The 22,993-nt window shown below is 50.4% G+C and overlaps 1 protein-coding gene across 1 annotated transcript; it reads left to right on the forward strand.

Annotated features, from left to right (window-relative positions):
* Nucleotides 1-13,224: 13,224 nt before the first annotated feature.
* Nucleotides 13,225-22,314, forward strand: ttc14 (tetratricopeptide repeat domain 14). Its single transcript, XM_086090200.1, has 12 exons — nt 13,225-13,725; nt 14,176-14,303; nt 14,661-14,860; nt 15,616-15,700; nt 15,984-16,113; nt 16,401-16,556; nt 16,661-16,732; nt 16,828-16,947; nt 17,107-17,229; nt 18,107-18,224; nt 18,958-19,067; nt 19,657-22,314. Exons 1-12 carry the CDS (start codon nt 13,592-13,594, stop codon nt 20,552-20,554), a joined length of 2,274 nt encoding a protein of 757 aa, XP_085946326.1. The 5' UTR covers nt 13,225-13,591; the 3' UTR covers nt 20,555-22,314.
* Nucleotides 22,315-22,993: the final 679 nt, after the last annotated feature.

Here is a 22,993-nt window from a genome sequence, read left to right on the forward strand (position 1 = left end):
CTCCGGGAGGCCTGGCGACGTGGTCTCTCCGGGAGGACTTGTCTCCGGGAGGCCTGGCGACGTGGTCTCTCCGGGAGGACTTGTCTCCGGGAGGCCTGGCGACGTGGTCTCTCCGGGCGGACTTGTCTCCGGGAGGCCTGGCGACGTGGTCTCTCCGGGAGGAGTTGTCATCGGGCGGATTGGCGATGTGGTCTCCCCGGGAGGACTTGTCTCCGGGAGGCCTGGCGACGTGGTCTCTCCGGGAGGACTTGTCTCCGGGAGGCCTGGCGACGTGGTCTCTCCGGGAGGACTTGTCTCCGGGAGGCCTGGCGACGTGGTCTCTCCGGGAGGACTTGTCTCCGGGAGGCCTGGCGAAGTGGTCTCTCCGGGAGGACTTGTCTCCGGGAGGCCTGGCGACGTGGTCTCTCCGGGAGGACTTGTCTCCGGGAGGCCTGGCGACGTGGTCTCTCCGGGAGGACTTGTCTCCGGGAGGCCTGGCGACGTGGTCTCTCCGGGCGGACTTGTCTCCGGGAGGCCTGGCGACGTGGTCTCTCCGGGAGGAGTTGTCATCGGGCGGATTGGCGATGTGGTCTCCCCGGGAGGACTTGTCTCCGGGAGGCCTGGCGACGTGGTCTCTCCGGGAGGACTTGTCTCCGGGAGGCCTGGCGACGTGGTCTCTCCGGGAGGACTTGTCTCCGGGAGGCCTGGCGACGTGGTCTCTCCGGGAGGACTTGTCTCCGGGAGGCCTGGCGACGTGGTCTCTCCGGGCGGAGTTGTCATCGGGCGGATTGGCGATGTGGTCTCTCCGGGCGGAGTTGTCTCCGGGAGGCCTGGCGATGTGGTCTCTCCGGGCGGAGTTGTCTCTGGGAGGCCTGGCGATGTGGTCTCTCCGGGCGGAGTTGTCTCCGGGATGCCTGGCGATGTGGTCTCTCCGGGCGGAGTTGTCTCCGGGAGTCCTGGCGATGTGGTCTCTCCGGGCGGAGTTGTCTCCGGGAGGCCTGGCGATGTGGTCTCTCCGGGAGGAGTTGTCTCCGGGAGGCCTGGCGATGTGGTCTCTCCGGGCGGAGTTGTCATCGGGCGGATTGGCGATGTGGTCTCTCCGGGCGGAGTTGTCTCCGGGAGGCCTGGCGATGTGGTCTCTCCGGGCGGAGTTGTCTCCGGGAGGCCTGGCGATGTGGTCTCTCCGGGAGGAGTTGTCTCCGGGAGGCCTGGCGATGTGGTCTCTCCGGGGAGAGTTGTCGTCGGACGGATTGGCGATTTGGTCTCTCCAGGCGGAGTTGTCCCTGGGAGGCCTGGCGATGTGGTCTCTCTGGGGGGAATTGTCATCGGGCGGATTGGCGATGTGGTCTCTCCGGGAGGACTTATCTCCGGGAGGCCTGGCGACGTGGTCTCTCCGGGAGGACTTGTCTCCGGGAGGCCTGGCGACGTGGTCTCTCCGGGAAGAGTTGTCGTCGGGCGGATTGGCGATTTGGTCTCTTCAGGCGGAGTTGTCTCCAGGAGGCCTGGCGATGTGGTCTCTCCGGGAAGAGTTGTCGTCGGGCGGATTGGCGATTTGGTCTCTTCAGGCGGAGTTGTCTCCAGGAGGCCTGGCGATGTGGTCTCTCCGGGCGGTGTTGTCTCCGGGAGGCCTGGCGACGTGGTCTCTCCGGGAGGACTTATCTCCGGGAGGCCTGGCGACGTGGTCTCTCCGGGAGGACTTGTCTCCTGGAGGCCTGGCGACGTGGTCTCTCCGGGAGGACTTGTCTCCGGGAGGCCTGGCGACGTGGTCTCTCCGGGAGGACTTGTCTCCGGGAGGCCTGGCGACGTGGTCTCTCCGGGAGGACTTGTCTCCGGGAGGCCTGGCGACGTGGTCTCTCCGGGCGGAGTTGTCTCCGGGAGGCCTGGCGACGTGGTCTCTCCGGCAGGAGTTGTCTCCGGGCGGATTGGCGATGTGGTCTCTCCGGGCGGAGTTGTCATTGGGAGGCCTGGCGATGTGATCTCTCTGGGCGGAGTTGTCGCCGGGAGGCCTGGCGATGTGGTCTCTCCGGGCGGAGTTGTCTCCGGGAGGCCTGGCGATGTGATCTCTCCGGGCGGAGTTGTCTCTGGGAGGCCTGGCGATGTGGTCTCTCCGGGCGGAGTTGTCATCGGGCGGATTGGCGATGTGGTGTCTCCGGGCGGAGTTGTCTCCGGGAGGCCTGGCGATGTGGTCTCTCCGGGCGGAGTTGTCTCCGGGAGGCCTGGCGATGTGGTCTCTCCGGGCGGAGTTGGCGCCGTGGTCTCTCCAGGATGAGGTGTCGCTGAGTGGATTGGCGCCGTGGTCTCTCCGGGGAGAGTTGTCGTCGGACGGATTGGCGATTTGGTCTCTCCGGGAGGACTTGTCTCCGGGAGGCCTGGCGACGTGGTCTCTCCGGGCGGACTTGTCTCCGGGAGGCCTGGCGACGTGGTCTCTCCGGGCGGAATTGTCTCCGGGAGGCCTGGCGACGTGGTCTCTCCGGGAGGAGTTGTCTCCGGGCGGATTGGCGATGTGGTCTCTCCGGGAGGAGTTGTCTCCGGGCGGATTGGCAATGTGGTCTCTCCGGGCGGAGTTGTCTCCGGGAGGCCTGGCGATGTGGTCTCTCCGGGTGGAGTTGTCTCCGGGAGTCCTGGCGATGTGGTCTCTCCGGGCGGAGTTGTCTCCGGGAGGCCTGGCGATGTGGTCTCTCCGGGAGGAGTTGTCTCCGGGAGGCCTGGCGATGTGGTCTCTCCGGGAGGAGTTGTCTCCGGGAGGCCTGGCGATGTGGTCTCTCCGGGCGGAGTTGTCATCGGGCGGATTGGCGATGTGGTCTCTCCGGGCGGAGTTGTCTCCGGGAGGCCTGGCGATGTGGTCTCTCCGGGCGGAGTTGTCTCCGGGAGGCCTGGCGATGTGGTCTCTCCGGGAGGAGTTGTCTCCGGGAGGCCTGACGATGTGGTCTCTCCGGGCGGAGTTGTCATCGGGCGGATTGGCGATGTGGTCTCTCCGGGCGGAGTTGTGATCGGGAGGCCTGGCGATGTGATCTCTCCGGGCGGAGTTGTCTCCGGGAGGCCTGGCGATGTGGTCTCTCCGGGCGGAGTTGTCATCTGGAGGCCTGGCGATGTGATCTCTCCGGGCGGAGTTGTCATCGGGCGGATTGGCGACGTGGTCTCTCCGGGCGGAGTTGTCTCCGGGAGGCCTGGCAATGTGGTCTCTCCGGGCGGAGTTGGCGCCGTGGTCTCTCCAGGATGAGGTGTCGCTGAGTGGATTGGCGATGTGGTCTCTCCGGGCGGAGTTGTCTCCGGGAGGTCTGGCGATGTGGTCTCTCCGGGCGGAGTTGTCTCCGGGAGGCCTGGCGATGTGGTCTCTCCGGGAGGAGTTGTCTCCGGGAGGCCTGGCGATGTGGTCTCTCCGAGGAGAGTTGTCGTTGGACGGATTGGCGATTTGGTCTCTCCAGGCGGAGTTGTCTCTGGGAGGCCTGGCGATGTGGTCTCTCTGGGGGGAATTGTCATCGGGCGGATTGGCGATGTGGTCTCTCCGGGAGGACTTATCTCCGGGAGGCCTGGCGACGTGGTCTCTCCGGGAGGACTTGTCTCCGGGAGGCCTGGCGACGTGGTCTCTCCGGGAAGAGTTGTCGTCGGGCGGATTGGCGATTTGGTCTCTTCAGGCGGAGTTGTCTCCAGGAGGCCTGGCGATGTGGTCTCTCCGGGAAGAGTTGTCGTCGGGCGGATTGGCGATTTGGTCTCTTCAGGCGGAGTTGTCTCCAGGAGGCCTGGCGATGTGGTCTCCCCGGGAGGACTTGTCTCCGGGAGGCCTGGCCTCGTGGTCTCTCCGGGAGGACTTGTCTCCGGGAGGCCTGGCGACGTGGTCTCTCCGGGAGGACTTGTCTCCGGGAGGCCTGGCGACGTGGTCTCTCCGGGAGGACTTGTCTCCGGGAGGCCTGGCGACGTGGTCTCTCCGGGAGGACTTGTCTCCGGGAGGCCTGGCGACGTGGTCTCTCCGGGAGGACTTGTCTCCGGGAGGCCTGGCGACGTGGTCTCTCCGGGAGGACTTGTCTCCGGGAGGCCTGGCGACGTGGTCTCTCCGGGCGGACTTGTCTCCGGGAGGCCTGGCGACGTGGTCTCTCCGGGAGGAGTTGTCATCGGGCGGATTGGCGATGTGGCCTCCCCGGGAGGACTTGTCTCCGGGAGGCCTGGCGACGTGGTCTCTCCGGGAGGACTTGTCTCCGGGAGGCCTGGCGACGTGGTCTCTCCGGGAGGACTTGTCTCCGGGAGGCCTGGCGACGTGGTCTCTCCGGGAGGACTTGTCTCCGGGAGGCCTGGCGACGTGGTCTCTCCGGGCGGAGTTGTCATCGGGCGGATTGGCGATGTGGTCTCTCCGGGCGGAGTTGTCTCCGGGAGGCCTGGCGATGTGGTCTCTCCGGGCGGAGTTGTCTCTGGGAGGCCTGGCGATGTGGTCTCTCCGGGCGGAGTTGTCTCCGGGAGGCCTGGCGATGTGGTCTCTCCGGGCGGAGTTGTCTCCGGGAGTCCTGGCGATGTGGTCTCTCCGGGCGGAGTTGTCTCCGGGAGGCCTGGCGATGTGGTCTCTCCGGGAGGAGTTGTCTCCGGGAGGCCTGGCGATGTGGTCTCTCCGGGCGGAGTTGTCATCGGGCGGATTGGCGATGTGGTCTCTCCGGGCGGAGTTGTCTCCGGGAGGCCTGGCGATGTGGTCTCTCCGGGCGGAGTTGTCTCCGGGAGGCCTGGCGATGTGGTCTCTCCGGGAGGAGTTGTCTCCGGGAGGCCTGGCGATGTGGTCTCTCCGGGCGGAGTTGTCATCGGGCGGATTGGCGATGTGGTCTCTCCGGGAGGAGTTGTCTCCGGGAGGCCTGGCGATGTGGTCTCTCCGGGCGGGGTTGTCATCGGGAGGCCTGGCGATGTGATCTCTCCGGGCGGAGTTGTCTCCGGGAGGCCTGGCGATGTGGTCTCTCCGGGCGGAGTTGTCTCCGGGAGGCCTGGCGGTGTGGTCTCTCCGGGCGAAGTTGTCTCCGGGAGGCCTGGCGGTGTGGTCTCTCCGGGCGGAGTTGTCATCGGGCGGATTGGCGACGTGGTCTCTCCGGGCGGAGTTGTCTCCGGGAGGCCTGGCGACGTGGTCTCTCCGGGAGGACTTGTCTCCGGGAGGCCTGGCGACGTGGTCTCTCCGGGAGGACTTGTCTCCGGGAGGCCTGGCGACGTGGTCTCTCCGGGAGGACTTGTCTCCGGGAGGCCTGGCGACGTGGTCTCTCTGGGAGGACTTGTCTCCGGGAGGCCTGGCGACGTGGTCTCTCCGGGAGGACTTGTCTCCGGGAAGCCTGGCGACGTGGTCTCTCCGGGAGGACTTGTCTCCGGGAGGCCTGGCGACGTGGTCTCTCCGGGCGGAGTTGTCTCTGGGAGGCCTGGCGACGTGGTCTCTCCGGGCGGAGTTGTCTCCGGGAGGCCTGGCAATGTGGTCTCTCCGGGAGGAGTTGTCTCCGGGCGGATTGGCGATGTGGTCTCTCCGGGCGGAGTTGTCTCCGGGAGGCCTGGCGACGTGGTCTCTCCGGGAGGACTTGTCTCCGGGAGGCCTGGCGACGTGGTCTCTCCGGGAGGACTTGTCTCCGGGAGGCCTGGCGACGTGGTCTCTCCGGGAGGACTTGTCTCCGGGAGGCCTGGCGACGTGGTCTCTCCGGGCGGACTTGTCTCCGGGAGGCCTGGCGACGTGGTCTCTCCGGGAGGAGTTGTCATCGGGCGGATTGGCGATGTGGTCTCCCCGGGAGGACTTGTCTCCGGGAGGCCTGGCGACGTGGTCTCTCCGGGAGGACTTGTCTCCGGGAGGCCTGGCGACGTGGTCTCTCCGGGAGGACTTGTCTCCGGGAGGCCTGGCGACGTGGTCTCTCCGGGAGGACTTGTCTCCGGGAGGCCTGGCGACGTGGTCTCTCCGGGCGGAGTTGTCATCGGGCGGATTGGCGATGTGGTCTCTCCGGGCGGAGTTGTCTCCGGGAGGCCTGGCGATGTGGTCTCTCCGGGCGGAGTTGTCTCTGGGAGGCCTGGCGATGTGGTCTCTCCGGGCGGAGTTGTCTCCGGGAGTTCTGGCGATGTGGTCTCTCCGGGCGGAGTTGTCTCCGGGAGTCCTGGCGATGTGGTCTCTCCGGGCGGAGTTGTCTCCGGGAGGCCTGGCGATGTGGTCTCTCCGGGAGGAGTTGTCTCCGGGAGGCCTGGCGATGTGGTCTCTCCGGGCGGAGTTGTCATCGGGCGGATTGGCGATGTGGTCTCTCCGGGCGGAGTTGTCTCCGGGAGGCCTGGCGATGTGGTCTCTCCGGGCGGAGTTGTCTCCGGGAGGCCTGGCGATGTGGTCTCTCCGGGAGGAGTTGTCTCCGGGAGGCCTGGCGATGTGGTCTCTCCGGGCGGAGTTGTCATCGGGCGGATTGGCGATGTGGTCTCTCCGGGAGGAGTTGTCTCCGGGAGGCCTGGCGATGTGGTCTCTCCGGGCGGGGTTGTCATCGGGAGGCCTGGCGATGTGATCTCTCCGGGCGGAGTTGTCTCCGGGAGGCCTGGCGATGTGGTCTCTCCGGGCGGAGTTGTCTCCGGGAGGCCTGGCGGTGTGGTCTCTCCGGGCGAAGTTGTCTCCGGGAGGCCTGGCGGTGTGGTCTCTCCGGGCGGAGTTGTCATCGGGCGGATTGGCGACGTGGTCTCTCCGGGCGGAGTTGTCTCCGGGAGGCCTGGCGACGTGGTCTCTCCGGGAGGACTTGTCTCTGGGAGGCCTGGCGACGTGGTCTCTCCGGGAGGACTTGTCTCCGGGAGGCCTGGCGACGTGGTCTCTCCGGGAGGACTTGTCTCCGGGAGGCCTGGCGACGTGGTCTCTCTGGGAGGACTTGTCTCCGGGAGGCCTGGCGACGTGGTCTCTCCGGGAGGACTTGTCTCCGGGAAGCCTGGCGACGTGGTCTCTCCGGGAGGACTTGTCTCCGGGAGGCCTGGCGACGTGGTCTCTCCGGGCGGAGTTGTCTCTGAGAGGCCTGGCGACGTGGTCTCTCCGGGCGGAGTTGTCTCCGGGAGGCCTGGCGATGTGGTCTCTCCGGGAGGAGTTGTCTCCGGGCGGATTGGCGATGTGGTCTCTCCGGGCGGAGTTGTCATCGGGCGGATTGGCGATGTGGTCTCTCCGGGCGGAGTTGTCATCGGGCGGATTGGCGATGTGGTCTCTCCGGGCGGAGTTGTCATTGGGAGGCCTGGCGATGTGATCTCTCCGGGCGGAGTTGTCTCTGGGAGGCCTGGCGATGTGGTCTCTCTGGGCGGAGTTGTCTCCGGGATGCCTGGCGATGTGGTCTCTCCGGGCGGAGTTTTCTCCGGGAGGCCTGGCGCCGTGGTCTCTGCAGGATGAGGTGTCGCTGAGTGGATTGGCGCCGTGGTCTCTCCGGGGAGAGTTGTCGTCGGACGGATTGGCGATTTGGTCTCTCCAGGCGGAGTTGTCTCCAGGAGGCCTGGCGATGTGATCTCTCCGGGCGGAGTTGTCATCGGGCGGATTGGCGATGTCGTCTCTCCGGATGGACTTGTCTCTGGGAGGCCTGGCGATGTGGTCTCTCCGGGAGGACTTGTCTCCGGGAGGCCTGGCGATGTGGTCTCTCCGGGAGGACTTGTCTCCGGGAGGCCTGGCGATGTGGTCTCTCCGGGCGGAGTTGTCTCCGGGAGGCCTGGCGATGTGGTCTCTCCGGGAGGAGTTGTCTCCGGGAGGCCTGGCGATGTGGTCTCTCCGGGAGGAGTTGTCTCCGGGAGGCCTGGCGATGTGGTATCTCCGGGCGGAGTTGTCATTTGGAGGCCTGGCGATGTGATCTCTCTGGGCGGAGTTGTCTCTGGGAGGCCTGGCGATGTGGTCTCTCCGGGAGGACTTGTCTCTGGGCGGATTGGCGATGTGGTCTCTCCAGGCGGATTTGTCTCCAGGAGGCCTGGCGATGTGGTCTCTCTGGAGGGAATTGTCATCGGGCGGATTGGCGATGTGGTCTCTCTGGGAGGACTTGTCTCTGGGAGGCCTGGCGATGTGGCCTCTCCGGGCTGAGGTGTCGCCGGGCGGATTGGCGGCGTGGTCTCTCCGGGCTGAGGTGTCGCCAAGTGGATTGGCGCCGTTGTCTCTCCGGGAAGAGTTGTCGTCGGGCGGATTGGCGATGTGGTCTCTCCGGGCGGTGTTGTCTCTGGGAGGCCTGGCGATGTGGTCTCTCCGGGCGGTGTTGTCTCTGGGAGGCTTGGCGATGTGGTCTCTCCGGGCAGTGTTGTCTCTGGGAGGCCTGGCGATGTGGTCTCTCCAGGAAGAGTTGTCGTCGGGCGGATTGGCGATTTGGTCTCTTCAGGCGGAGTTGTCTCCAGGAGGCCTGGCGATGTGGTCTCTCCGGGCGGTGTTGTCTCTGGGAGGCCTGGCGCCGTGGTCTCTCCGGGCGGTGTTGTCTCAGGGAGTCTTGGCACCGTGGTCTCTCCGGGAGGAGTTGTCTCAGGGAGGCCTGGCGCCGTGGTCTCTCCGGGCTGAGTTGTCTCAGGGAGGCCTGGCGCCGTGGTCTCTCCAGGCTGAGTTGTCTCAGGGAGGCCTGGCGCCGTGATCTCTCCGGGCGGAGTTGTCATTGGGAGGCCTGGCAATGTGGTCATTCTGGGAGGAGATTTCTTTGGGTGGCCTGGCAATGTGGTCTCTCCAGGAGGAGTTGTCTCTGGGAGGCCTGGCGCCGTGGTCTCTCCGGGCTGAGTTGTCGTCGGGCGGATTGGCGCCGTGGTCTCTCCGGGCGGAGTTGTGGTCGGAAAGCCTGGCGCTGTGGTGTCTCCGGGCGAAGTAGTCGCCGGGTGGATTAGCGCTATGGTCTCTCTGGGCAGAGTTGTCGCAGGGCAAATTAACGCCGTTGTCTCTTCAAGCGGAGGTGTCAGTAAGAGGCCTGGCGCTGTGATCTCTCCGGGCGGAGTTGTCGTTGGGAGGCCTGGCGATGTGGTCATTCTGGGAGGAGATGTCTTTGGGTGGCCTGGCAATGTGGTCTCTCCAGGAGGAGTTGTCTCTGGGAGGCCTGGCGCTGTGGTCTCTCCGGGCAGAGTTGTCGCCGGACGAATTGACGCCGTGGTTTCTTCAGGCGGAGTTGTCGTCGGGAGGCCTGGCGCTGTGGTCTCTCCGGGCAGAGTTGTCGCCGGGCGAATTGACGCCGTGGTTTTTTCAGGCGGAGTTGTCGTCGGGAGGCCTGGCGCTGTGGTCTCTCCGGGCAGAGTTGTCGCCGGGCGAATTGACGCCGTGGTTTCTTCAGGCGGAGTTGTCGTCGGGAGGCCTGGCGCTGTGGTTTCTCCGGGCGAGGTTGTCGTCGGGAGGCCTGGCGCTGTGGTCTCTCCGGTCAGAGTTTTCGTTGGGCGGATTGGCGCTGTGGTCTCTTTGGGTGGAGTTGTCGGGCAGATTGGGCCTGTGGTATTTCTGGGGGGAGTTGTCGCTGGGTGGATTGGCACTTTGGTCGCTGCCCCGGGCGAAGTTGTTGCAGGACTTGTGGATATTTTTGTTTTCAGTGGGTTTGGGGATTCAGTAATCACAAGTAGGTTTGTCATTGTTTCTGGTGTTTGGGATATAGTTGAAACTATGTTTGGAGTTCTAGTTGTCATTGTCGCTGTTGTGGTACTTGGCATACTAGTTGTGGATATGGTTGAATTTACTGGACTCTGGGTAGCAGTAATCACAGGCGTGTGTGTCGTCATTTCAGTCATTTGCCTTATGGTTGTATTTCTGATTTTGGGAGTGGTAGTCAGTGTTGTGTGAGTTGATATTGTATTTGGTATTGAGCTTGTTATGTTCTGCAGTGCAGTTGTGACGTCATTCGAAGATGTGATAGTTGCTGCAGGTGTGGAGATTCTAATGGCTGGAGTTGCTGTAGTCATGGATCTATTTGTTTCTGTGCTATTTGGTACTGGAGTAGCTATAGATGGGGTTGTGGTTGTGTTTTGGGGTGCAGTAGTCGTGCATGTTACTGCTGTTGCGGGACTTGTGGATATGGTTGTGTTTAGCGTTGTTGTGGCAGTCATGTTTGTCTGCGTGGTTGCAGGTTTTGTCGTTAACATTGTACTGCTTGTAGATATGTTTGTTTTTTTAAATGGGTTTTGAGTTGTTACAGGTGGAATTGATGCTCTGGATGTTGTACTACTTGAAGTAGTTTCTTTCGTGTCTGTGGAAATGCTAGTTCTTGATGTGGTTGTCCAATCTGCATCCTGGGTTGTTGTTCCGTGTTGGCGGGCAGCTGTAACATTCAGAAAACTGCTAGTTCCTGTAGCGTTTGTTTGATTCCCAAGCGTGAAGGATTTATCATCTGCTTTTGTTGCTGCCAAGGTACTGCTTCCTGGGGTCATTGTTGGCTGAGAATCTGTAACTGTGGCAGTTTGACAGTCATTACAACGTCCATTTGAATGACATCAATACAGCAATACATGTATTGTTAATACAATCATATAATTCTAATAGAAATAACCTTTGCCAAACTTTCACCCATAAACCTTTACTAGACAGGCCATGTATTAGCAACATTTTGAATTTTAACAGATATAAGTCAAGAGCAGGTTAAACCACTGTTAATATTTAACCCTGAAAAACATTCAATGTTTTAATATTTAAACATTCTCCACTTCCTGGATTTCACCGCTCTCTAGATCTACTTCCTGCTGCCCTATACAGCAGTGGGATAAGCAGATGTTCTATTCACTCATCCTATGTGGCTACCGAGGATCACCTCCTGGCTTCACTTCGAATCATCTGCATCCGGTTTGTCATGAAATTGCATCATTATTGTGTGCTTACATAGAAGTCCTCAACACAACGACAAATCTATTTCACTCACGGTTTAAGCAAACAAAAATCGATGCCTTCACTGTGTGAAAGAAGTGCTGGCATTCATGCGCTTTTGTCTCACAGGCAGAAATCACCAAGGCGGATTATTGTCATGAAGTCATCCGTGACCGCTCAGAAACAATACACTTGTCTGTTATCCCCCAATACTGTCTTTATCCAATTTCATTTTTGAATGACCTTTCCTTTTGACTTTTTGAGAAATGGAGATGAGGACTGAGGGCTTACAAAAATATTCAGGTTTTAATCTAATTAACATGTCTCTACCATATAATATGACAATAATTCCTGCCAGCGCTGCTGATTTATGTGTTGTGTATGAATGAAATTTTGTCATTGCTTTTCAGCGTCATACATAACGTCGCTGCTATGTGAAAAACACTTATGTCCATTTATTTATTTATTTAAAAAAAAAAATCGTTTTGGAGATGTCTGCATTCAGTTTCATCCCCAAAACATATAAAAATGTAAAAAATTACAAAAAATGGACATAACTTTTTTTTTTTTTTTTTTTTTCACATAGCAGCGACGATAAGTGATGGAAAGTTCTATGGGTTCTACACCTCTTATCTGGAAAAAAAAAATCAACCAAAAAGTTTTAAGCTAGTTACCTTGGAAAGATACATACAAACATCCATGCAAATATATCCAAGAAAGGATTTTTCTTTTCATCTTCATGGTGACAACCGGGTTAAGTCTCTCCAGCAAGCATCAGTGTTAAGTACTCGTCTTGCTTCCAGGAACGTGTGTTTGTATTTTGTTCTGTCCTTATTCAGGCTCCACCCTTAGTTACTGAGCAAGCAACATGAAGAGTACAGTTCTTTGGAGACTCCAGCCTATGAAAATGGTAAAACATCTTCATTGCAGTTATTGCAATTATGTTTATTGGTTTTTCAGTATTTTGCTGTGTAATATTTTATTGCAGCAGTCTAGCCAAAAAAGTAAATGTATAATGTACATTGCTTTAACATCCTTTCAAGGCCAATTGAATCCTTACCTAATTTATTTATTTTTTAAATCATTTAGTTTCTTATAATAGAGATGGTGAATTTGGCATTTTGATAGCTGTCAGATAATGATGAATTCAAAAATATATATATATTAGTCATATGTATATCCACTTTGCTGTCAACTATACCCAGTCTGTACAGTTAATATAAATAAGTTTTCAGTGGAGATGTGTATAATTGAATGTCAATCTATTTTTCTTTTGCAACTACAGCGTTGTACACTGTTATCCAACAAAACTAAAGAATAAAATAAATTGATTGAAACAACACGCACACAAAAGACTCATTCTTTGTATGAACAGACAATAGCCCTTTTTCATTGACTATCACCAACTGGGTGTTGGTATCAGGTAGCTAGTAATAAGTAGACAATACACTTAACTTAATCAACAAAGAACAAATTCACAGGTTGTCAAACAGGTTTTGAACATACCACCTCTTCTAGTTTTTACTCTGTAAGATGATAAACTTGAAGTTTTACAGGCATGTAACTTTTTTTTTTTTTACTGCTTCTCAACTGAAATGCATTTCTGACTATACTTGTTTGTGGGTTTACTACAGTAATTTTGGCTTATTTTGCAATATTCACTCTGTTTCTGAATACATGATAACGTATTTGCTTTTTTATTTGATTTTGGATTGATTTTTATTTCATTTTTTATGATAAGCATTTCCCAGCTGCTGAGTGAAAGGCAAACTAAACCCTCGATTGGTCACTAGTCAATCGGAGATATTTAAAATCATTATTTAAAATGTATTATATTTGAATCCATACCTCTTACAACCTGGACTCTGGTCAGAGTTACTAGATCATCTACATCTAATGTAGCATTAAAATCATTCAAATCCACATTATGATTGTTGTCATTGACTGCAAATTCCGCACTTTTGGCCGTTCCAAGACTACCTTGCACCCAGGACGTTTCATCGAAAAAGGCCATTATTTAGCTTATTTATTTGTAATCACACCTGCTCTAAATAATATGATGGTGGTGATAATGATAATATAGCGTAGGATGTATTAATTTAGCTAAGAGTATATTGTTCATGAGCATTTGTGTAAGCCTGCATTTATTTATTTATTATTAGTTTTTATTATTATTATTAGCCTATTCATATTTACGGCGGCGTATTAGGGCCGCGTATGATAATATTTTTTGTAGAGGGTGGGGGCAATATAATTTGCCACTTTATAAAGTGGCAAATTTGCGAGTTTTTTTCTCAGAACATTGCCCCCACCCCCTAAAAAAAAAATATATATATATATATATATATATATATATATATATATATACGTGGTCCTAATACGCCGTCGTAAATATTATTATTATTGTTAATACTACTTGTTTATTTACACGTTTAGAGAACTAAGGTTCCTAGTAGGGATTTGTTTGACACGTGCATTTTTAGTGCTACACGTTATGCGCATGCTCAGTCTCATGGCTGCGTGTGCGCTCCCTTGACATATGAGCAGAGAACACTTACCGTAGCAGTGTGGCGCTGGGCAGGGGGGAAAAAATGCATTTAATTGGGGGTAACCTGTAGTCTAGTCTTGTAAGACGCGTTTATTATCCAAGTGCTCGTACGAACATACAGAAACGAAATTCACCATTCGGTTCTATTTGCTTGGAAGTTTGCGTTTGCACTGCTAGTCATCAAGCTAGTTTTGAGCTGTTGCTCACTCCAAACCAGCTGCATAGTTAGCTTCATTAAATGCCGTGCCAGTATCCCGTTTATTTCGCACCGATTATTACATGGTCAGTTTATTTTTCCGAACAAAATAATGTAAGGCCACCTTCCGTGCAGAATGGACAGAGACTTGTTGAGGCAGTGTCTGACGTATCACGGAGAGTCGTTGTTCAACAAATTGAAATGTGAACAGACTGAAAACCCCGACTTTCAAGCGGTGGTGGCTGACCTTTGCAAGGCTCCGTATGAGGGGTAAGTCATTCCGAATAGTTCCAGCATCCTTCGACCAACGTAGCCACTGTGCTCTCCATCCTCGCCACACCTAAAGAGAAACACCAATACCACTATCTCTAAAAAAAAAATAAAATTGCAGCCAATGTATGAATGTGCTTGTTACGTGTTTATTTATCTACAAATAATTTTGGTGCTGCTTTTTGACTGGCGTGTACTGATTAATGTACCAATATTTCCCCCCATTATGGCAACAGAGCTGATAAGCATACAGTTAGCAAGACAGTCCTACAGCCCTACCTCTATCTATTTATTTAACACAAATGATTGTCCATAATTTCCTTGCAAATATAGTAATTGATGCCCCCACAAAAGGTTTGTAATTGCCGATCAACGCCACAATATGGCAGCCAAGCACAAAGCTATACAAAATATACTTTTTAGATATGACACATTTGTGCACTTTCACAGAAACGGTGAAGAGCAGAGCAGCCCGCTGGTGGAGCAGTTCATTGCGAGGAAGGCTGACATTCTTTTCAGTCCATCATGGAAGACTGCAACTCCGAAAGAAGAGGAACCTGGAGAGGAGGAGGCTGCAGGTTGCCCACGCTTTGCACTCTGTTGATGTCGAGATGCGACATTGTTCAATGATTGAATGATGTTGATGATGACGGTCGAAGTTATTTGCATCCATCACTACATTTAAACCTCTTTTTTTAAATTAGTCTTAAAATATGATCATAACTTCACGAATGAATTGGCTGACTTCTGAAAGAAATCTATATTATTTGACACTCCCACCCCATGAGTTATTAAATGCCTTTGGGTTCCTTGAAACATGCTACAGTAAATCCAAACCAAATTATTAGCTGATTGTGTGTGTGTAATGTGAATTATTAATTGTACCTGATAGTATTTAGACAAACTGTATAATTGTCTTCTAATCTTCATTCCAGAGGCATATGCTGTCATGCCACCTCTGGAGTTATTCATGGAGGTGCCTTTTGAGGAGAGGCGGGCCATGCTTTACAGGGATTTAGAACGAGGAGACATTGTTGTGGGGAGGATCAACAATATTCGAGAATATGGATTCTTTCTCACGCTCATATGCATGGCAGGGGGGCTGAACAGAGACATCGAAGACCTGGAGTTATCGGTAAGATAACAGTCTCAATGGATTGTACACACAAGAACCAATCCGTGTTGAGCGCTGTAGTGACGTCAAGGTGTCACATGACTAGTCAGCCTTAAAGTTACTATGATGTCTCGGAATAACCGACAAGTGTACCAGGCTACGTTTGTGGGGATTTTTTTTTTTGCAATACGCAATATTATAATGTATACAACATAGCCCTCAATTATTATTTTTTATAGCAGAATTTTTTAACCTTTAAGGGTCTACAATTACTGGAAATGAGAAGACAGCGGAAATCTTGATTTGTAATACTTGTGGAGGCAAGAGCCTTCAAATCAAAACATAAGATTGTTTTGGTTTAATTAAAGCATTTCTCTGATTAATTTCTCTAATCCAATCCTGGCTCAGTTTCAGGTCACCATAAGGGATGGGCATAATAAATCAACGGATTAAGTGTTTGTTGATTCACTTGTTGGTTAATTTTATTTTCTTGACGCAATTGATGAAATGATTCATTCTCAACTAAAGACCAACACGAGCAAGCTTACATCCTTGCGATGTCTAAACTCCTTCAGGCTGCATTATTCTCCTCGATGTGACACTGGCATTTTAAACAGGAATTTAGAACATTCCCATCGGTTTAATGGTAGTCGACCGTGGAAATATAATCAAATGCAGATCCCTCATCACCTCCACATTTTCTGTGTCCTCAATTCACATTTGTCTTTAGATCTTTAAATTCTCACTAAACAAATCGAATTTCTTTTGCATCGCAGGCTCTTTGTCACATTAAAGAAATTCCTTCAGCCAGCAGCCATGATGATCCTTTGTCCTACTATCAGATTGGGGACTTAATCAGAGGTGATGATCTTTTTCTTTTTCTTTTTTTTTACACCAATTTTTGAAATGATTGACAGAACGTTAAGGTTTCATTTGTCAACCAATTCAATGTTCAACTTCAAATATTTGCTTTTCAAGTGGTAGCTTCCTTCACAATCAGATGCAAGTCATGTTTGGCATTTGGTGTGTCTGTTTAACTTGAAGGATTACAGGAGGGGGGGAGGGGGATAACAAATATCACCAACAAAAAAAAAACCAATAACGAATGCAGTACATGTTGTAACATATTTGTGTTGTTTTGCAGCTGGTGTGAAAGATATTGACCGCTACCAGGAAAAAATAACTGTATCCCTTCTGCAAGCATCCATTTCTACCAGATCAGACTGCATCCAGCTAGGAGTCATGACCAGGGAGGAACTACCTGTACACTACGAGTAAGAACACCAGATAACTATTCAAAAAATAAAGAAAAGGCAAACTAACGTAGACAAATACAGTGTGAAGTAAAGTTTGAATAAAATGGTTAATTTTTTTAAATAATCAAAATCATAACAAAAAATCATAAAATAAAAATATATAATACATATAATACATAAAAATCACAAAATCATAACAAAAAAAACACAATAAATGGTATCTTTCTAAGTACCTACTGAAACGTTCAAATGTTTACGTTGTGTAGAGACGCAAGTGTTCGTTAATCATGGCGCCCTTGTCACAGTCGTAGCGTTTCTGCGGCCAGCGACTCCACAAAGACATACGAGCGTATCCTGAGTGGTTGCCACGGTTACTACAACCCCTGTGTGGTGGACTACACGCTGGAGAAGATCGGCATCAGCGACGTCCACCCTCCGTCCATGATGAGAGGGCTGCAAAGGTAAACGTGCTCTTCACAAAATCTCATTTTGGCTTTTCGTCACCAAAATATGACCGCTATCATGATCGGTAACGATGATGATGTCGTGTTTCTCTCCTCTACAGTAAACTGTTTGAAAAAGAAGACTTTGCGTCCGTCATCCGGAAGCAGCAGTCTGCATCCTGGGCATTGAAATGGTACAAAACGCACAATTGTGATAGTTTTGTCTTTGTTGTGGCTCCTGCAAGACACAATGTCTTTTTTTTTTTTTTTCTTGCCCGCTACTTTTCAGCGTTAAGGCGGGCGTGAGCCACTTTAAGCAGGGTCGCCATGTGGAAGCCATGAATGAGTACAACAAAGCTTTGGACATCGACACAAATAATGTGGAGGCCCTGGTAGCACGCGGAGCTCTGTGAGTTCATCTGAATTCGTTGCCTACCTCCACAATGTTGAATCCGGATTTTTGCATATATTTTGTATATATATTGACTGATGCAATATTCAGTTTTTTTTTCAAGAACAATAAAACAAGGTTGTTGATTCATTTGAATTGTTTGGGTTCTGTTTTCAGGTATGCTAATAAAGGCGTCATGGTGAAGGCTATATCAGACTTTGAATTGGCGCTGGAAACCTGCCCAGACCACCGCAATGCCAAGAAGTACCTCTGCCAAACACTGGTCGAGAGGGGGAAACAGTAAGTTGGGCATTTGGGTCTTTGCTTTCGGTCTGCGCTAATATTCGGGATGATACCAGAAATGAGCAAGAATATTGCTGTGGGAATCTTTGAGATTTTTTTTCCCCAGCAACAGGGGAAGTCTCACAAACACGTGATGTTACACACGTTTGCCTGAGCATCTCTGAGAAGTGAAAACGCTCAACTACTTGGGTTGTTAGCGCTGTCGGCACAGACCGGTGATTCTCAACCTTTTTTGAGTGACGTGCCGCCTGTGAAATATTTATTCAGCCAAGTACCCCCTAACTAGTGCAAAGCATTTCTGATTGGGAAAAACAACAACTACTTGAAACCGAGTGCTGTGCCATCATTGTCTCATTTATGAAACTTTGGAACTCTTATTTGTATTTATATGGTCTCTTAAACTTTTTTGAAATAAAAAGATTATTATTGATTATAAATAAAGATTTGTGCACATAACAATTTTTTATCAATATAAAGAGTCATCTTTTGGGATCATCGTAAAGCTGAATTTTAAACAGAATTTTAAATAACGTTTTCAAGTGATTGACAAATGTTTCAGGTGGCATATGACAAATTGGGTCGAACCATTCTGGTATGGGGGAGATGCGTTTTTAGGACACTGAAATTGAATAGCCTACTGAATATAAAATACATTTTATGAAACTATATTTTTCTGAAATATTTACATATACTTTGAAAATATATCTCACGCACCCCCATTCGGGTCTCAATTATAGCCTAAGTTTGAAGCCCAACTGAATTGTTGTGAGAATGTCAGACGTGACGGGAGAACGGCCCAATCGCATGTGCCAGGAATGGAATACTTCCTCATGCAAATCGTTTCATCTCACCTGAATTGTTTCTCCTCCCGCAGACTTGAGGAACAAGAGAAGCTGGTAACAGCCGAAGGAGTGTACCGAAGAGCGCTTTCTCTGGATGATGCAAACCCCGAGGCCCAGGAGGCCTTGAAAAAAATCACAGACACCATACAGGTGGGTGGGCCTCAACACACCACAACTTCCAGGTGTGTGTGCAGGCATGTTCAATTGAGCAATAAGTCCTATATTGAAGTGCGGTGGCTGTCGCAAAACAAACACCCACTGAGGTGCTCATAAATGTGAGTAAGGGGCAACAAAAAAAGAAATGGTGATATTCAATTTCCCAGTACTGACATATGAGCGATTTGTCTTACAGCATTTACCTTGCTACTATTTTAAGGGAAGATACTTGGCAAGGTGTTTTCTCTTCCAAGAGTTTATTTTGTGGTTTGTAATACTGAAGAGATTTTCGTGTGTGTTTGTGTGTGTGCATATTTTGGCGAACCTGGGACTTGACCTTCTGACTGACACGGCCTTTGTCACCCGGCGGGGAATTCACTCTGGAAAATGGCTCCTCCTCCTCTGCATACGGTTTCATCGCTCGTCCGTCATCGTCAAATGGTAACATTGTCACCTTTCATATCTGCTGAAACCTGTCCGACTCTCGCCCATTTCTTGGATGGCACCACTTTTTTTTTTTATGGTAAACACAAACCTGGTATGACTTCCTGTACATACTATTTACATTGCACTGTGCATTACTATTCCTACATAACAAATGGGCAATTAAATGACTGAATTCCATCTGCGGGGGTGACCGTTGCATGTGATGGGTCATGGTGATTTTACATTCCTATATGGATCGCCATTGTTGTGCCTCGAATTGTCTCGCCTGGCGGCTATAAAGAATTCCATTCGCTTGCGGGAAGAAGCGCTGGCGAAAGAAGAGGAAGAGAAAGCTAAAAGCAGCCAAAGCAGTGCTGAGAAATTGCGTAAGATCTTAAAAGAGGAAAAGAGGTGAGTTATTTCTGTGCCTCTAAATTGGAGGCTTGTTAACTCATTTGCTCCCAAAAACATAAAAACTTTCTATTTTAGATATTGCCATGGTCCCAAAAACGTATTTATATGTTTTTAATGCTAGAGCACAGAGAAGGCTTCCTAACCTGAAGAGGTTGCTCAAAGCAGTGGTAGTTATTACAAGAAATGGCCAGCAGGTGGCAGCAGAGTATAAGAGCTCAACTAGGGCCATGTTTCAACTAGCTCTTTTCCCCAGTGTTTTGAAAAAGTTTTTGAATATTGATGAAACAGCTATATTCTAATGCTAATGGAAGCAAAACTGAAATATACATTTTTTTTCCTGATGAAAGAAGAGACTCTAATCTTTCTTTTGGTAGGTTCCATGTTTTTATAGCAATAGAACACAATATTGTGTGGGCCTTGCAAAATCTGTCAAAATCCAGTAAAACAGCCGGGAGCGAAGGGGGGTTGCTTCAGCAAAAATGTCTGGGAGTGAATGAGTTAAGCGTACCGCCACTGAAAAAATAGAAACATCAGATGTAAGTATTTGGCCAAGTAAAAAGTTCTCAGCGTGTTTCTTCTTTGCCAGGATGAAACGAAAACGAAAGCAATCCACCTCCTCCTCCTCGTCCTCGTCCTCGTCCTCTCCCTCCAGGAAATCTTCCACCTCATCGTCCTCACGCAGGAGATCCAAAAAGAAGAAGAAGAAAAAAAACAAGTCGGCGCGCGAAAGCAAGCGCCATCGCAGCCGGAAGAGTGACGAGGGTAAGCGTGCGAAAAAGAGAAAGGAGAAAGAGGTAGAGGAGCTGGAGTGGTACCCGGCGCCTCCCAACACCTCTGCCACCTTCCTCAACCAGAAGACATGGGAAGCTTTCCAAGCGATGGATGAGGAGGAGGAGGAGGAGGCGGGAGAGACGAGCAGGAAGACCAAAGACGGCAACGGCCCGCGGATCTGTGTGTATTCCGTGTCAGAATCCTCAGAGGATGACGAGTGCGGAAGGGAAACAAACAACCGAGAAGACGGGAGGAGGAAAAGTAGTAGCATCAGTTCAGACAGAGAAGATGGAAGAAGTAAGAGCAGTGAAAATCATCGTCATAGGAGCAAGGAAAGATGGAATGAGGATAAAAGGAGGATGAGTTGGCCCGAAAGAAGTAGCGTGGATGAGAGGAAGCGCAACGTTTCCTGCTCGTCGTCCGAGTCGGCGTATTCCAGAAAATCGTTTCAGAGTAAAGATTTTCCTCGACGGAATTCCTTTCGAGGCGATGAAGACCAAACGCAGGCGGAGAACGACGTGAGTGAGGGCAAAACTGATGAAACGAAAGCAAGTTGCAGCCAGCCGGAGGCAGCGGAAATCCAAGCCCAGTCCGATGAAGAGATCTCGCTACCCGAAGGAAGGTCGAAGAAAGACCTTCCGCCAAACCTCTTGCAGATCTTTAACCAGATTGCCAAGTTTCAGAAAGAGAAAGGCATTGACCCCAAAAAGTAAACAAGTTCCATTTGAAAGCGGAAGAAATAGGAATGTAGCGCAAAACTAAAATGGAAAGAAAGTATGGCGCGTTCTTTTCAACTTGTGTTCATTTAGTCAAGCACAGACGTAAAAAAACATTTTTTTTTATGCATACAATAAATTGCCCTCAGTCTCTTTCAACACTTGCTGGAAGAGAGCAGAGTTTTGAAGTTAAGATTGTGTCGTTAAAGGGATACTTTCAGCAGTAAGAAGATATTATTTTCTCTATAATTAATGTCAGAACTTAATTATTTTTCATGAACAATTAATACCTTTAAAGGGATACTTGACTCGTTTTAAACAGTAGAAGATATTTTGTTTATAATTAATGTGATAACTTTTTTTTTTTATGAATACGGCAGAGGATTAGGGCCAGTAGAGAGAAAAAAAAGTTCTCAGAATTCGGACTTTAAAGTCAAGAATTCTCTCTTTATTCTCAGAATTCGGATTATAAAGTTATCTTTAAAGAGATAATTCTGACTTTTTTCTATCATATTTATTCTCACTTTAAAGTGGGAATAATAGTAGCACAAATAGTCAGAATTTCGACTTTAAAGTCATAATTCTGACTTTATTCTCCAAATTTAAGTGAGAAATCTGAGAATAAAGTGAAAATCCTGCCAAACTTTTTTTTCTTTCTCTCGCTTCAGTGGCCCTAATCCTCTTCCGTACATGATTTTTTTTTTTATTCACTCATTCACACAAACACGCACACAAACAAACATGGTCTCCCATGCGGAGAAGCGAACCCACACCAACGTGCATCGTACATGAACAATTAATACTTTTAAGAACTAATTTTGCCACTTTCTGTCGATTGAAGATGACATCACCCGTGCTCAGGAAACAAGTATTGACCAATCGTGGCTCCGTTTGCTGACCAAACCCAGAAAACAGGCGAGCCGTGATTGGTTGTTACCTATTTCCTCCACTACGCGTGATGTCATCTTCAGTCGACAGCAAGTGGGGAAAAAGTGTTTTTAAAGGTGTTAATAGGACATGAAAACTAATGAAATTATCAAATTAATTTTGGATAAATATGAACTTTTTACTGCTGAAAAGGGCTCACTGAGCCAAGTATCCCTTTAAAGAGAGCAAGCCGTTTTCAATAATGGGTCAGTCATTTGTAAATACAAAAATAAATAAAGGGCAACGTAGGAGGTTCCTGCCTGCCGCCAGTGATGTGTAAGAATCAGTTGGCCAAGAAATACGCAAGCATACAGTACCTTCTATGTCCATAAAAAACAACACCAAATCTGAACCTGTACATTACCTTTCAGCACGAATGGTGCCTTCAAGTTGTGCAAACTACCCACAGTGCCATAGACACAGATTTGAACTTGTGCCTATGCACACCTTCCAATTTGTAGATGTACAAAACAAACGCAAAAAATTATTAAGATCTTATTGACTTTGTTCTTGAAAGACTGTGAACGCTTGCTTGCCGACGTGTGCCCATGTGATTGTCTAGCGACCTGTCCGGGGTTTTTGCCCATCTCTGGCCTCAGTCAGCTGGGATCGACTCCAGCTCGTCCGCAATTCAAGCGCAGAATAATAAACGGTACGGAAAATGGCTTGATGGGCACACATTGTGCATTGAGATGATACAGGTCAGCCATTGTGTCCACAGGTGTTTATTATCACATTCGTTTTGTTGGTGGAATTTTTGGGCTTCTGGTTTATTTTCTTCCCTGACAAAGACCGGACAATATGAATAAAGTCTTACATGAATAATGCAAGAGTTTTCTGCCTCGTTTTGTTTTACCTGAAGCAAGCATATGCAGAACAATGCATATTAAAAGCGAGATGTGTTTACCTTACTATTGTACCAGATAACAAAAAATAAATAAATCAGCCCTGGCATTTTGACTTATGCCCATGTTGGTTCAGTTTGCTGTCTATATTCAAATTGGATTAATGGACTCGTTTGTGGACCGGTCTATTGGGGTAAAATGGAGGAAAATGACTAAAAAGCACTGCATCGGCCCCAAAAGACTCCGGCCCGCCGGGCATCTGCCCCGATTGCCAGATGGCTGGTCCAGGCCTGCTGATGTTTGCAGTCATGAGTTTTTGTTTTTCTTCATGTGGTCAAATGTATTTAATAAAATAGCAGCCTACTGCAAACCTAGAACAGGTGGTTGGTTAGACTAAAAGTGAAAATATATTAAAGCGTTGCATTTTCAGCGAGGATCAAACAGTTTCAAATCAAACGAAACCATTTTAAATTCAAACCGTCTTGCTGCAAACTAATGAATTCAAATTGTGCAATTCACATTTTAATTATTCAAGTTGAAAAATAAAATGATTGAAATTCAGTTTCTGCTGGCACATTTGTCAGCCCACAGTTTTTGTTGTGTTTTTGTGCTGGTGTTGCAGGTGTCCTCACAAGTACGGCACAACAATGTATCCTTTATTATG

This window comes from Leptonotus elevatus, chromosome 11, assembly GCF_054856555.1.
Source record: "Leptonotus elevatus isolate MCC_2025b chromosome 11, RoL_Lele_1.0, whole genome shotgun sequence".
Taxonomy (NCBI): Eukaryota; Metazoa; Chordata; class Actinopteri; order Syngnathiformes; family Syngnathidae; genus Leptonotus; species Leptonotus elevatus.